Source organism: Dama dama, chromosome 16, assembly GCF_033118175.1.
Source record: "Dama dama isolate Ldn47 chromosome 16, ASM3311817v1, whole genome shotgun sequence".
Classification (NCBI taxonomy): domain Eukaryota; kingdom Metazoa; phylum Chordata; class Mammalia; order Artiodactyla; family Cervidae; genus Dama; species Dama dama.
In genome coordinates, this window is record NC_083696.1 from 30,211,354 (window position 1) to 30,225,789 (window position 14,436).

At 43.3% G+C, this 14,436-nt stretch overlaps 1 protein-coding gene across 1 annotated transcript in view; it reads left to right on the top strand.

Moving 5' to 3' along the window:
- Positions 1 to 1,343, top strand: part of FBP2 (fructose-bisphosphatase 2) — a 45,222-nt gene extending 43,879 nt beyond the window's left edge. Inside the window, exon 7 of the mRNA XM_061163699.1 lies at positions 922 to 1,343. Coding sequence (XP_061019682.1) covers positions 922 to 1,116 — 195 coding nt within the window. The 3' untranslated portion in view covers positions 1,117 to 1,343. The remainder of the gene's footprint in view (positions 1 to 921) is intronic.
- Positions 1,344 to 14,436: the final 13,093 nt, after the last annotated feature.

Here is a 14,436-nt window from a genome sequence, read left to right on the forward strand (position 1 = left end):
CAACTCACCATATCCTAACTGGACACAGGATTGACACCTAGTTGCCCCATCGTGCCTTTTAGAAGGGCATTTCTTTCTCAGAACAGGCACTGGATCCATGTACCCAGCTTGGCAAAAAATGGTACAGCTGATTTCACCCCATTTCTGCCCTCCCCTTGGAGCCCTTGTGCAGCATACACCGTAGCCTTGTTTGGACACTGCCTACATATCAGGCAGTTCTAGGAATGAAGATGCCACAAAGACCAACCTTAAGAGATGCCTCCCCTGCCCTCAAGGGACGGTGTCCAAGGAGTAAGGCAGATGTTAAACAAACCTCAGAGTGAGGATTATCACAAAAGGGACAGTACAGGATGCTGTGGGAGAGCAAGCAATAAGAGACTAGCCAACTCAGTCTAAGGGGTCAAAAGAAAAGGTCATCTAAACACCAGCAAACTCTTCAGCCAAGTTGACACTTGAGCTGTTCCTCCCCATGATCCTGGACACTGTGGTTATCCTGAGAGACCACCCAGCACTCTCTAGGTGACCCTCTGATCCCATCCAAGCTTGACTCTATTGGTCTTAAGGTCTGGCATGTAGAGGCTCCTAACCTGGACTCAGAATCACTTCGCCGCTTTGATGAACCAGTGAGAAGTGAATACTAAGATCTCATACTCCCAAGTCTCTCATAAGCACAAAGGTTAGGAGACAGGTAGCTATCGAGCGGAGGTGTCCCCAGAGGCATATGTGATCAGCATCAGCTGGGGCACCCAGCCTTGTAGAGAGTGTGGGTCTCTGGCAGCCGGCTCCCCTGAGATGCACAAATGTACTTGCACTATTGAGACAGAGGTTCAGCAGTTGGAATTCCTCCTGGAGCTTCAGGCACATGGTTTGGGGATCTTGGCAACTTGGAACACTTGTCCACCTGACTCTGTTTCTCCTCAGCTCCGGCTCCTGTATGAATGCAATCCCGTGGCCTACATCATCGAGCAGGCGGGAGGCCTGGCGACCACAGGCACCCAACCCGTGCTGGACGTGAAGCCTGAAGCCATTCACCAACGAGTCCCCCTCATTCTAGGGTCCCCGGAAGATGTACAGGAATATCTCACCTGTGTACAGAAAAATCAGGCAGGCAGGTAGTGAGTCTGACCCACAAGCCCTCTTCTCTTTGTATGTGCTTTGTTAGGGACCCTAGATGAATAAGTGAGTGAATGCTGGTGATGAGAAACAGAAGGTAAATCCACTGAATCATGTGCAGAAGAGCAGCAGCCCACTGCTCACGACAGGTCTAGAAGCCAGAGGCGAGTCTGTGCTCAGTGTAAAGGGCTGAAAATAAAACTCACACGTGAAAAGAACAACTGTGATTTGTCTTCCATCATGAACAGTGGTAAATAGGGTTGTTATTTATCAGCCCAAGTAATCAGCAGCTATCTCTTGTGGGCAGAAAGTACAGAGTTAAGAATTTGTCTTGGCTGAAAATTTGAACCTAATGTCTTAATCCTATAGTGATTAATTTCCTTTCTTATAAAGTAGATACATATATTTACTATATATACTTATTTTATATATACTTATATTTATTTAGTGTATATAAATATATCCATTATAGATATTTAAATGGCTGACTTAATTTCTTAAAAGTTTTTATCTTATTGTGGATAGGCTTTGAGTTATAAATCTCATGGCTATTAAACTGTAAAATTTTGGATCAAGCAAACAAAGATACATCAGGGCAAATCCAACTTATTTTTAGGAGCAAAGATTTGGATGACCAATAACTACTTGAATGGAAAAATGTGGTCACCTGTTGACAAAGTCACATACTAACTGGAGTTAATATTTAAAAATTAATACCTACTTTTCTCAGCCTTGTGACTTTTCCTTTTTAATTTTTTGGGAAAATACTTCAATCCATTCTAGATCCTAACCAGAGTACATTGGTTAATGACTTCATTTGTCCAAACTGTGTTATGATTGGAATGGGTGGCTATGCATCAGAAATCTGTTTACTTTTCCAAGAGTTGCTATATATGTATATAGACCTGGAGGCCAAAAATGCCTAGTGAAATATTCACAAAAAAATCCAGATATATAAATAAAAGATACATCAGGACAAAGTCAGACTTTACTCCAAAATTCAAGAATGATTCAGTATTAGAAAACCCATTAAAGAATGCATTAGATTAAGGCCAAAGGCAATGGTGGGGAAGTGGGGGCTTGGAGAAACCATGGGAGGAAACATTCCTTCACTTTCGCTTTGGACAAGGTGGTTCATACAGCCCAGAGATGGGTTTCAATTTGGATATAATTCAGGACTCAACAGTGTTCCTCAGTCCACCTCTGCTTGGCAGCAGTAAGAGAAGCAGTAAAATTTAAGCATAATCAAAAAGTTTTCATCTCCCCCCACAAAACACAGAAATTTTCATTCTCTAGGAAAAATTCTGATGATAAGCAATGGGCTATTAATGCTTTATTATACAGTGCATCTGAAACTTATATCTGAACAATTCAAACTGAAGTCTTCACTTCTTAGGAATAAATTGATATGGTGCATTTATAACACATGATTTCAAGACCTCACAGCCAGGAGGAAAGTTTTTCTGGAAACAAAGCTGAATGATAGCACCTTCAATCATGATTTGTATTGCTCTGATGAATATGGTAGGTGCTCAGGGAAAGATTCATTCACTATCCTTCTTTAAGCTGAGACTGTTGGTCCCTGCACATCAAATCTAAAAACAGGAATCTAGCAAAGAGCATGGGACTCTCATTCAATTCTTAGTGGCTACATATCAAAGATTTGAGGGTATCAGTCAGTGGTGCCTGGGTGGCCAGTGCTTTCATAAGCAGCGTCTGGAAAGACCATCAGAAAGAGGTTGTGCCTTCTGGCCTAAGTGATCTGAGAATCGCTTTTCTCTTGGTTTCTCATTCCCTCCTGAATACCTTCACAGTTTAGATGCTTATGTCCAATTCAAGAGAAGCCCAGCTGTTCTTTCCATTTTCCAGCAGCCTCCAAAATACACTCTCCAGGTGTGGCCCCACTTGAGGAAAGTGGGACCATTCACTGGTTTCCTTTGTAATTTGTACAGATGAACTTCGCTGGAGCAGACCCATTAACACATCAAAAGGAGAAAAGACATTTTAATAGGTGTTCTTTAAAAATAAAAAGAAAACATGCTGTTTCAAATCAGTGGGTAAAGAAATGACTGGTGTTTGAATAATTAGCTCGTCATTTGAGAGGGGAAAAAAACCCAAAACCTGGATCCGCAAACGTGTTGCTGATGGATTCAAAAATTAAGCATAAAAAGTAAAACTGTAAAGGCATTGCAAAAAGATAAAGCATATATTTATGACCTTAAACAGGACCAAAAGACACAAAGCCCAAGATATAAAGGAAAGACTGATGTGATTACATCGAAATAAAAGCAATACACCACAAATTTAAAAAGATAATTGATAGCTTAGGAGAAAATATTTATAATATATAACAAAATATGAACACCAAGAATCATACATATTGAGAGAAAAAAGAAGCTATCCTAGAGAAATAAACTAACGATAAAAAACTGCAATTTGCAGAGGAGAAAACGCAAATAGTCAATACACATGTGAAAAGGTGGTTAGACTCCCTGATGATCAGGGAAATATAAGTAAAATAACATCAGATTCAGTTCAGTTCAGTTTAGTCGCTCAGTCGTGTCCGATACTTTGTGACCCCGTGAACCGCAGCACGCCAGGCCTCCCTGTCCATCACCAACCCCTGGAGTTCACGCAAACCCATGTCCATTGAGTCGGTGATGCCATCCAACCATCTCATCCTCTGTTTTCCCCTGCTCCTCTTGCTTTCAATCTTTCCCAGCATCAGGGTCTTTTCAAATGAGTCAGGTCTTCACATCAGGTGGCTAAAGTGATTGGAGTTTCAGCTTCAACATCAGACCTTCCAATGAACACCCAGGACTGATCTCCTTTAGGATGGACTGGTTGGATCTCCTTGCAGTCCAAGGGACTCTCAAGAGTCTTCTCCAACACCACAGTTCAAAAGCATCAATTTTTCGGTGCTCAGCTTTCTTCACAGTCCAACTCTCACATCCATACATGACCACTGGAAAAACCATAGCCTTGACTAGATGGACCTTTGTTGGCAAAATAATGTCTCTGCTTTTTAATATGCTGTCTAGGTTGGTCATAACTTTCCTTCCAAGGAGTAAGCGTCTTTTAATTTCATGGCTGCAATCACCATCTGCAGTGATTTTGATCTACAAGGAACAATGAAGACTGCAAATATTACATTGTTAACAAGGCTGGGAAATGATCCCCTTATCCCCGCTGGTGAGACAGATAGTGGGCACATTCTTCTGGGAGGGCAATTTGACAGTTCTTCTTTCTTTAATGTTTGCTTATTGACTGTATTTTTGACTGTGCTGGGTCTTTGTTGTTATGCGGGCTGTCTCTAGTTGTGAGTGGGAGTCAGGGGTGGGGGGTGGCGCTACTCTTCGTTGCAGTGCATTGGCTTCTCACTGCAGTAGCTTCTCGTGTTGTGGAGCACAGAGGCTAGGGTACTCAGGCTTCAGTAGTTGTGGCTCATGGGCTCCATAGTTGCAGCTCCTGGGCTCTAGAGCAACAGGCTCAATAGTTGTAGTGCACAGGCTTAGTAGCCCCGCAGCAGGTGGAATCTTCCCAAATCTGGAATCAAACCCATGTCTCCTGCATGGCAAAGCAGATTCTTTAGCACTGAGCCACCAGGAAAGCCCTGAAAGTTCTTTCTAATTGGAAAGCCCCCCTGGCCCAATAGTCCCATTTTGGTATCTACAAAAGCCTATATTAGTCTTTTAAAAATTAAGTATTATTTGTGATAGCGAAAGGATGAGAATAATTTTTTTTTACCTTATTCACAGAAATTCATGCTCTATTTTTTTTCTAGGTTAATATGGAATACTGAATTACAATTGCTTCCTCTGTTTAGCAATCTAAGCTATGTGTTGACTTTTGATTCTTGTAGATTTATTCCAAACTATAGTTGCTAGTATACTTAGCCTTTGTGAACTTCATATATACCTAGTTGACCAGCAAAAATGAACAAGCAATAAAATAAAACAAACAAAATACCCAGGATGAGAACAATTTAAATGTCCACATGCAGGGAGATAACAGATTTGCTATGTAGTAGTTTACATAAGTTGGGACTTACAAACCCACTGGAAATAAATATATTAAATAGATTTATACAAAGGCCTTCTTAACATTAAAATAGACAAATGCAGAAAGAAAATATGTCTGCTAGCACGCTTTGGCCTTTTGTTTCCTTTTAACCTGAATCAAATTAACATGTTCTTTACTCTCTGGCTTCACATTCGTGAAATGAAAGCTATTCACTTTTTTTTTGGTAAGGAAGAGAATACAAATGAGAAAGATGTGGAGGGAAGGTGGGAGAGGGAGGGTGGGTCTATAAGGTGGGTCTGTATTTCAGTCAGGGTTCTCCAGAGAAACACAACTGATCGGGGAAATGGACACACACACACACACACACCATGAACCCATGCTAGTGATTTAGCTGTGAAGTAGACAAAGTCCCTGCCCTCAAAGAGCTCAGGCCTGGTGGATGAGACACGTGTTTAATTGCCACTCACTGTGATGAGGGCTCTAGGAATAAAGTACCGTATGTTTGCTCTGGAGACATTTAAAGGAGCTGCCATTCTGAAAGTGAGGAGTCAGGCAAGGCTTTCCAGTGGAAATGACATTTAAACTGAGACTTGAAAGTGAGGCCAGAAACTAGTCAGAAGAAAGTTAGTGGAGAAAGCAAGTGAGAGGGATATGCACGAGCAGGTGACAGAACCTATGGGCAAAGATTTGAGAATAGGTAGAGTATGATTTGTTAAGCATCAGCCTGCAATGCGGGAGACCTGGGTTCAAGGGTTGGGAAGATCCCCTGGAGAAGGAAATGACAACCCACTCCAGTATTCTTGCCTGGAAAATCCCATGGACGGAGAAGCCTGGTAAGGCTACAGTCCATGGGGTCGCAAAGAGTCGGAAACGACTGAGCAACGTCACTCACTCACTCACTCAGAGTATCATCTACTGGGGGCACAGCTGGTAATTCAGTTGGGAGTAGAATGTGAGGAGGGGGAGTGAGAGGTGAGGCTGCAGGGGTAAGCAAGGCCTAACTCATACAGGGTGTTCTGAGTTGATTAAGGAGTTTGGAATTCGTCCTTAGGACAATGGGGAGCCATTGATGAGTTTTAAGCAATGGAGGAACATAATCAATATGCATTTTAGCAAATATTACTTACACTATCAAGATAGGTGGGAAAAACATCAACAACCTCAGATATGTGGATGATACCACTCTAATGGCAGAAACTAATGAGGGTGAAGGAGGAGAGTGAAAGAGCCGGCTTAAAACTAAAATATTAGAAAAACTAAGACCATGGCATCCAGTCCTGTTATTTCATGGCAAATAGAAGAGGAGAAGGTGGAATTAGCAACAGATTTCCTCTTCTTGGGCTCTAAAATCACTGTGGACAGTGACTGCAGCCATGAAATCAGAGGATGATTGTTACCTGGAAGGAAAGTGATGACAAACTTAGATGGTGTGTTGAAAAGAAGAGACATTACTCTGTTAACAAAGGTCCATATAGTCAAGGCTATAGTCTTCCCAGTGGCCACATACGGTTGTGAGAGCTGGATCATAAAGAAGGCAAAGCACTTTGATGCCTTTGAACTGTGGTGCTAGTGAAGACTCCTGAGAGTCCCTTGGACAGCAAGGAGATCAAACTAGTTAATCTTAAGGAAAATCAACCCTGAATACTCACTGGAAGGACTGATGCTGAAGCTGAAGCTCCAGTATTTTGGTCATATGATGTGAACAGCTGACTCATTGGAAAATCCCCTGATGTTGGGAAAGATTGAGGGCAGAAGGAGAAAAGGGCATCAGAGGATGGGATGACTGGATGGCATCACTGATGTAATAGACATGAACTTGGGCAAACTTTGGGAGATGGTGAGGCACAGGGAGGCCTGGCATGCTACAGCCCATTTGGTAGCAAAGAATCAGACGTGACTGGACAAATGAACCACAACTTATACTATAGAAAATGCATTCGGAGTAGTCAAATGAGAGGTTTGTTAGGTCACCACCATTAAGAAAGTCAATGTCATCATCTCCATGAAAGTTGATGGTAATGTGACTGTGACAAGCAAAAAAGCCATAAGTATGGAGAAAGCATAGGTGTTTGAGAAATATTCATGAGGGCTGAGGTATCAGGGGTTGATTATGTATGTCAGAGAAAAGCAGAGGGAGGGAATGAATGAAATGGATGTTTGTGCTATATACAAAGCCAGGGAGCACTTGCAGATGACCTGTCCCAGGGAAAATTCAGCGCTGTACATTGGAGTTTGAAGTTTCTGTGGGTTAGCTGGGTTAGGACATCTTATAGGCAGTTGGGTACATGGGGGGTGTCGAGCTCAGGAGAGGGGCTGAAAGTCATCAGAAATTTCAGGTGGTACCCGTAGTAACTAGAGTAAATGAGGTCATTTGGGAGAGTCTGGACTTTAGGGATGGACTTAAGTTAATAGAAGGTGAGGAAGTGGAGTATAGCAAGTTTAAACAAGCTGTTCAAGAGATTCAGCTGGAAACAGGAAGAAGAATATAATGTAGTAACTGCAGTAGTAACCTGGGGCTAAGAGGAGGTTTGCTTGCTTGTTTTATGATGGACAAGACACATTTACACCTTTAAAAAAAAAAAAAGAAGAAGAAGGAAAAAAAAACAGTGAAAAACAGAACTCCACATGTGTTTGGGTAAAGACAAAGCAAAAGGACTATTCACATCCCTGAATTAATAATTGTGGTTGTTCCCCTGAGGAAGGGGAATATTTAAAGGGGTATAGTTTCAAAAGGGGCCTTTGCATTATCTTCACTGCTAGACTTTGGAAACTCTGAGAATGTATTCATATAATGTGAGTACATCGGTTATTCATTTGTCCAGATAGCAGATCATATTGTGTGCCTACTCTGTGCCAGGTCTTGTCTTCAGCACTGAGGATAGAGAGGTGAACAAAACAGAACCCCTTGTCTCTGTGTGGATCTCTGAATAGACTGAATGCTGATGTGTGGAAGAGACACAGTAAACAAAACTAACAAATAAAATGTAATAGTGTAATAGATGGTGGTAAACGTTATGGGAAAAATAAATCAGGGAAGGGAGAACAGTACTATCAGGGGTTATTTTAATTTTAGTTCTGGGTAAGGGCAGAATTATACTTTTGTCCATATGTATGCCTAGGAATGGGATTTTTGGATTATATGGTAACTCTATATTTAGTTTTTTTAGAAGCTTCCATACTATTCTCCGTAGTAGCTGTACCAAATTCCATTCCCACCAACAGTGTAGAAGGGTTCCTTTTTTTCTACACCCTCTCTAGCAATTGTTATTTGTAGACTTTTAATGATGACCATTCTGACTGGTGTGAGGTGATACCTCGCGTAGTTTTGATTTACTGGTAAATAAATAGCTGGAAAAGTGAGTGGGTAAAAGGTAAATTCTGGTTCTCACCAGGTGAATAGTTAACTCCACCTGAGACCATGTTCTCTGGCCCATTCCTTAACAAAAGAGTTTCTCAGGCACACAAGGGTTTTTTGTTTGGAAATGCAGCTCATCTCCAGGAAGCTCTCTTCTTGGAAGTTAGAATGACACTCAGGACAGTATGACAGTCTGTGATAAAAGTCATGTGACAAAAGGCTCCCAAGACATCCAGGGAGAATGAGGGTGGTGGGCCAGTAAGTGCAGGCCGGGACTACCTCCTACCGAAGGAAAGCAAAAGTCAACCCAGGAGTCAGAGAAAGACTCCTATTACTAGAGGGCAGGAATTCAGTGTCAAAAAAGACCATAAAAGTATTCCTCAACATGACTTAGGCCATTTTGTGTCACGACTACTTTTTTTTAGCAGCATTTATATTGTTAATATTAAGTCTTGTTGCATCAACTCCCATGTTCCCTTCATATCTTGTCATCTTTCCTCCCTCACAGAGAAAAACAGGAAACATTTGATGTCATCAAGTAAAGTGGTGCCAGTGAGTAAAGAAGACATTAATTTTCAAGTTAATAACTTTAATTCTCAAGTTATATACAAAGAGAAGGAAGCAAAGCTTGTTTTCAGTGCATTTTAATGTGTGAGAATGTCTTTCTATGAGGTATCGACTATCTCTAGTTTGAAACACTGACCAGTGCTTGATTTAGATGAGAGAGGACTTGTGAGGAAGGGAAAAGATACCCAAACTTCTTGTGCCGTTTTTTCCACTTGCTGATCTTTAAATCCACTGCAAAGTCATTGTAGGGTTTCTTCAACTTCTCCTGTCTTTAGCTGACTATTGCCTTGTGGACAGTACCATTTGAAGAATTGCGAGGAAAGGCTGAGAACACTATGAGCTGAGGGATTCCTGATGTTACCCCTCTGTGTTCAGCAGGTCTGACTCATCTTGGGTGGTCCTGAGCCAATGAGTCCTCTTGGGCTGTCTGGGCTGCGGAGGAGAGAACAGGGGAGCTGTGCCGGCCAGGGCGGGCGTTTCCCGGGGCTGACATACACCACACACTATGGTTTAAAGTCATAGGAATTTACTCTCTCACTCCCGGAGGCCAGAATTCCAAACCAAAGTGTCTGCAGGGCTATATCCCCATGAGGGCTCTAGGGAGGAATCCTCGGTTGACTTTTCAGCTTCTGATGGTAAGTTTATGTTTCAGACCAGATTATTGTGTCAACTGAAGAAGAAAAAAAAAAGCACAACCTTAAAGTTGGGAATTATGCTTTACTTAGGGGCTTCCCTGGTGGCTCAGACGGTAAAGTGTCTGTCTGCAGTGCGGGAGACCCAGGTTCGATCCCTGGGTTGGGAAGATCCCCTGGAGAAGGAAATGACAACCCACTCCAGTACTCTTGCCTGGAAAATTCCATGGACTGAGGAGCCTGGTAGGCTACAGTCCAAGGGGTTGCAAAGAGTTGGACACAACTGAGCGACTTCACTTTCACTTTCATCTACAGATTTAAGCAGGAGAGACAGCCTCTCAGATAACTCTGAAGGACTGTTCTGAGGAGGTAAGGGAGGAGCCAGGATATATAGGAGTTTTTGCAAAAAACAAAACAAAACAAATAAAAAAATACCCCAGGTAGCTTTCCTAGTAGATCAAACAGTAAAGCAACTGCCTGCAAGGCAGGAGACCCAGGTTTGATCCCTGGGTCAGGAAGATCCCCTGGAGAAGGAAATGGCAATCCACTCCAGTATTCTTGCCTGGAAAATTCCATGGACAGAGGAGCCTAGCAGGCTATAGTCCATGGGGTCGCAAAGAGTTGGACACGACTGAGTGACTAACATAGAGTCAGAACATCAAAAGATAACTGTTAATTACTTTGTGTGCTTAGTCAATCAGTTGCACCTCATTCTTTGAGACCCCATGGACTATAGCCTACCAGGCTCCTCTGACCATGGGAATTCTCCAGGCAAGAATACTGGAGTGGGTTGCCGTGCCCCTCCTCCAGGGGATCTTCCCAACCTGGGGATCAAACCAAGGTCTCTCAAATTTTGGGCAGATTCTTTACCCTCTGAGCCACGAGGGAAGTCAATTAATTACTTTAAAAGTGCTTTTCTATGTTTAGGGAGATGCCAGAATCTGGATTCACTGCAATCATTTCTTTGATTTGCACCTTAATTATCTAGGTCTGGTATCCTATTTTTCTCCATCCTAAATCCCCTCAGGTTCACAGTTGGTGGCAGCTTTTAGTGGCTGAGGGGTTGATGGCTGCAACATCCTTGGTTTACTGATATGGCAACATTTGTCTAAAATCAAAATTTGTTTTCAGCTTTATTTGATTTATGTCAGTTGGCTTATTTTCAAAAGCTTTTACGACAGATACTTTTTCAAACTTTTCACAGTTTACATAAATATAAATGTCTTTGAAAGTTCCAAAAGATTCTAATATCTGTTTAATCATTTGACATCTGAGAGGTCTTCACATTTTCATTCATATCAGCAGCTAGGCATTTTCTTAGAATCTTGGGCTGTACTTCCAAGATTACATGAAAGCAGTATGAACTAGCCTGTCATAGTGAAGCAAGGTGACAGACACTAAAGAGTCCTTTCCAGTGGACTTTCAGGGATTGAAGGTGGCAGATTGCCTTTTCCAAAGATGGCCACAACCACATCTTCCATCCCACATGCTCTTCTACTAAATGACCTTGCCTTGCCCCACCAGGAGGTGGACTGTCAACCCCTTCCCCTGGAACCTGGGCAACATGCCCTGAATACAGTGAAGCAGCAGAGGTTGCACTTGGGACTAAGATCAGGTCAAAAGAAGCCTTACGGTTCTTCGTTAGGCATTCTGGCCTGTTCTCTTGGGATGTTCCTCTCGGAGCCAGCCTTCATGCCATGGGAGTTCAAGTCATGGGGAGGTCCATGTAGGTACTCTGGTTGGCAGCCAGGGCTGAATGCCCAGACTGCAACAGCATCTAGGACAGCCATGTGAGTGAGCCTGCTTGGATGTTAGCCTGTCAGAACTGCTAGTGATTCCCGCATGCATGAAAGACTTCCAATGGAAAACAGTGTAGTTAAGCTCAGTCAGGAAATTGGAAAGATAGTTTTTGTTTTTTTTCCCAACTGCTATGTTTCCTTATAGTTTGTTTTTAAAGTAACAAATAATCGGAATAGTCTTTTCACTGCATGCCCCACTGGTTCCCCTGTGTCCTAAAAACCTGTGTGTGTCCTAAAAACCTAAAAAGCCCCATCTCCCGCAGCTTAATCTAATCACTTTCCACTTTCTCTAAATGTCATTTCTCTTTTCTAAGGGTTCTGACCTGGGAATTCTATGCTCAGACACCCACCCTTTTATCCTGTATTATTATTGATTGACTCAGGCATCCCTGGTAGCTCAGTGGTAAAGAATCTGCCTGCAATGCAGGAGACCCAGGTTTGATCCCTGGGTTGGGAAGATCCCCTGGAGAAGAAAATGGCAACCCACTCCAGTATTCTTGTCTGGAGAATTCCGTGAACAGAAGAGCCTGGTGGGCTACATTCCGGGGGGGTTGCAAGAGTCGGACATGACTTAGTCTCTAAACAACACAACAACAATAACATTGACTGGATCCTCTGGGTCCACATCAGGTTTCTCTCCCTTCTGGTGTTTCAACCAGCTCCCTCGAATAGCACCATCTCCTCCTCAGGGTTGGGAATGTCTCTTCCAGAGCGTCACCAGGACACAGAGGATACTACCATTCTGATGTCTCAATCTGGTCCCAACCAGTCAAAGGGGCTCAGATTGGGAGCCTCCCAAATTTTCCCATGGCTACACTGGATTGTGCTATCTCAAAACACACAGACTTTTACTCCAAACACATCTGTCATTTTGGGTCAGGAAGTTGGAAACATAAGCAGCTGTGGCCACACTGAGGCTCCAGCGTTACACACAGTCCAGTGCAGATGGACTTGACCAGAGGCTGCTGGAAGTTTTGTGGGCTGAGACCCTAACTGTGCTCCACTTCATGTCCTCATAAGGAATTACAGCATTCTATTAACTGAATGCTTCCACTTGCTTTTTATTTCCCTGAGTAGGAATATGAGAATTTTAAACCCAAAGACAGTAAGTACTATGTGTTTCCTTAGCCTGCAGAATGTAGGGAGTTTTTCTTTTTAAAATCAAATTCAGGAATTAGGGACCTAGGTGTAAATTAGGCTTCAGACAATCACTTCTGATATTCGCCTATTGTCCACCTCTGAGGCCACCAGACTACTTTTGAAGCCCAGTCTCAAAAGTGGGTGCTTGTCCTTCATTGCTTATGGATGTGAAGACAAACATTCTTGGCAATGCTTTGGGTCTGTTGCAAAGTAGCCACGTTGTCTTCACTAGAAGTCCGGCAAGTTGCACCAGAAACAGACTCTGGGACATTGATTTTCAGAGTTATATCCTATAACATCGTGGGTCAAACGATCATGATCTCTAAGGCCCTTTTCTCGATTGGAAATCATATGCGTGTGTGTTCACTTTTCTAAAATGTGAATTATTTCCTTATGAAAACAATTTACCGTCTTTCCCCGGGGCAGTGCCCTAGCATGCCTGCGCAGCAGACCACGCCCTGCTTCCCCCTGCCCCTCCCCCTTCCTTATCCCTCCCTCCCTTCTCCCTAGTTCCTCAATTCTTCATCCCCTTCCCGCCTGGTCTCAGAGGACCCCACTGTAGCACCACTTGTCTCCGCCCTGCCGGCAACCTTCGCGAAGCCGTCGGTACCACTCCCAGCTCACGTGGGCCCCAGTGGGCTGCCCACATCTGTCCCCCAGCTCCCTGTTCTGCTGGGCTTTCTGAGTCATCAGAAAGATGACTCGTCGTGGGTGGCTTTCTGAGCGGCCCCTTCCATGCCCCCTCTGCATCCTCTTCTGCCACTTGGGACTCCGCCCCCTCGCCCCTCTTCGCCTCCACCCCACCCCATTACCGCGTTCCCCGCCCCAAGGATCCGGTGGTCATGTGTCCCAGAATCGGCCAAGCCAGGTGAAGAGGAAGATCCTGGTGTTACTCACTCCCCTTTTGGTGGGGTCGTGAGGCCCACGGTCCACCTCGAACACCTCCTGACTTCATTCTGGAGGTGGTAATGGACAAACATCCCCTCGGGATTTTGTAGGTAAGAGGCCCCATGTGGCTTCCTTCCTGGAAGTGGTGAGCCCGTGGTCCCAGCTGGTGGTGGTCACAGCAAGTGAGACTCGAGAGACTCCTAGGATAGCCACAACAGTGCCTGGGGGATAAACAGGTGGCCGGAGTGTGAGGCACATTCAGTAATCTAGGAGGCTCCAAAGAGAATCCAAGCTAGCTTTGTTTTGATTTTTTAACAACTCTTGTACAAGACGACTTACCCTTGTCCTTTAGATTGTCAGATTTTGCTCTATTCAAGGGATGTCAGACACAGTCAATGGGCAACTAACATAAGATCTGCATATTTGTAACTATACGAACCAGAAGGCCACACAGCCATTCTCCTAATAGACCACTGGCACATTCAGTTAGGGGCTTCCCTGGTGGCTCAGAGGTAAAGAACCCACCTGCAATGCAGAAGACGTGGGTTTGATCCCTGTTGGGAAGATCCCCTGGAAAAGGAAATTGCAACCCACTCTGGTATTCCTGCCTGGGGAATTCCATGGACAGAGGAGCCTTGTGGGCTATAGTCCATGGGGTCACAAAAGAGTCAGACATGGCTTAGCAACTAAAACAACAACAAATAATCAGTTATGTCTTAAGAGCCCAATTATGTTTTTTACTCTACAAAAATTTAATGTATTAAAAACAGAAAGAAGCACCACCTGTATTCTGAAATAAAGTTTTATTTTAAAAGGTAAAACTTTATACATCCTTTTAAAACATGAAAGTTCAAAATTCATTAGGCAAGTTGATCATACAAACATATTTACAACAGTAGTGAAAGAAGTGGTAATATTT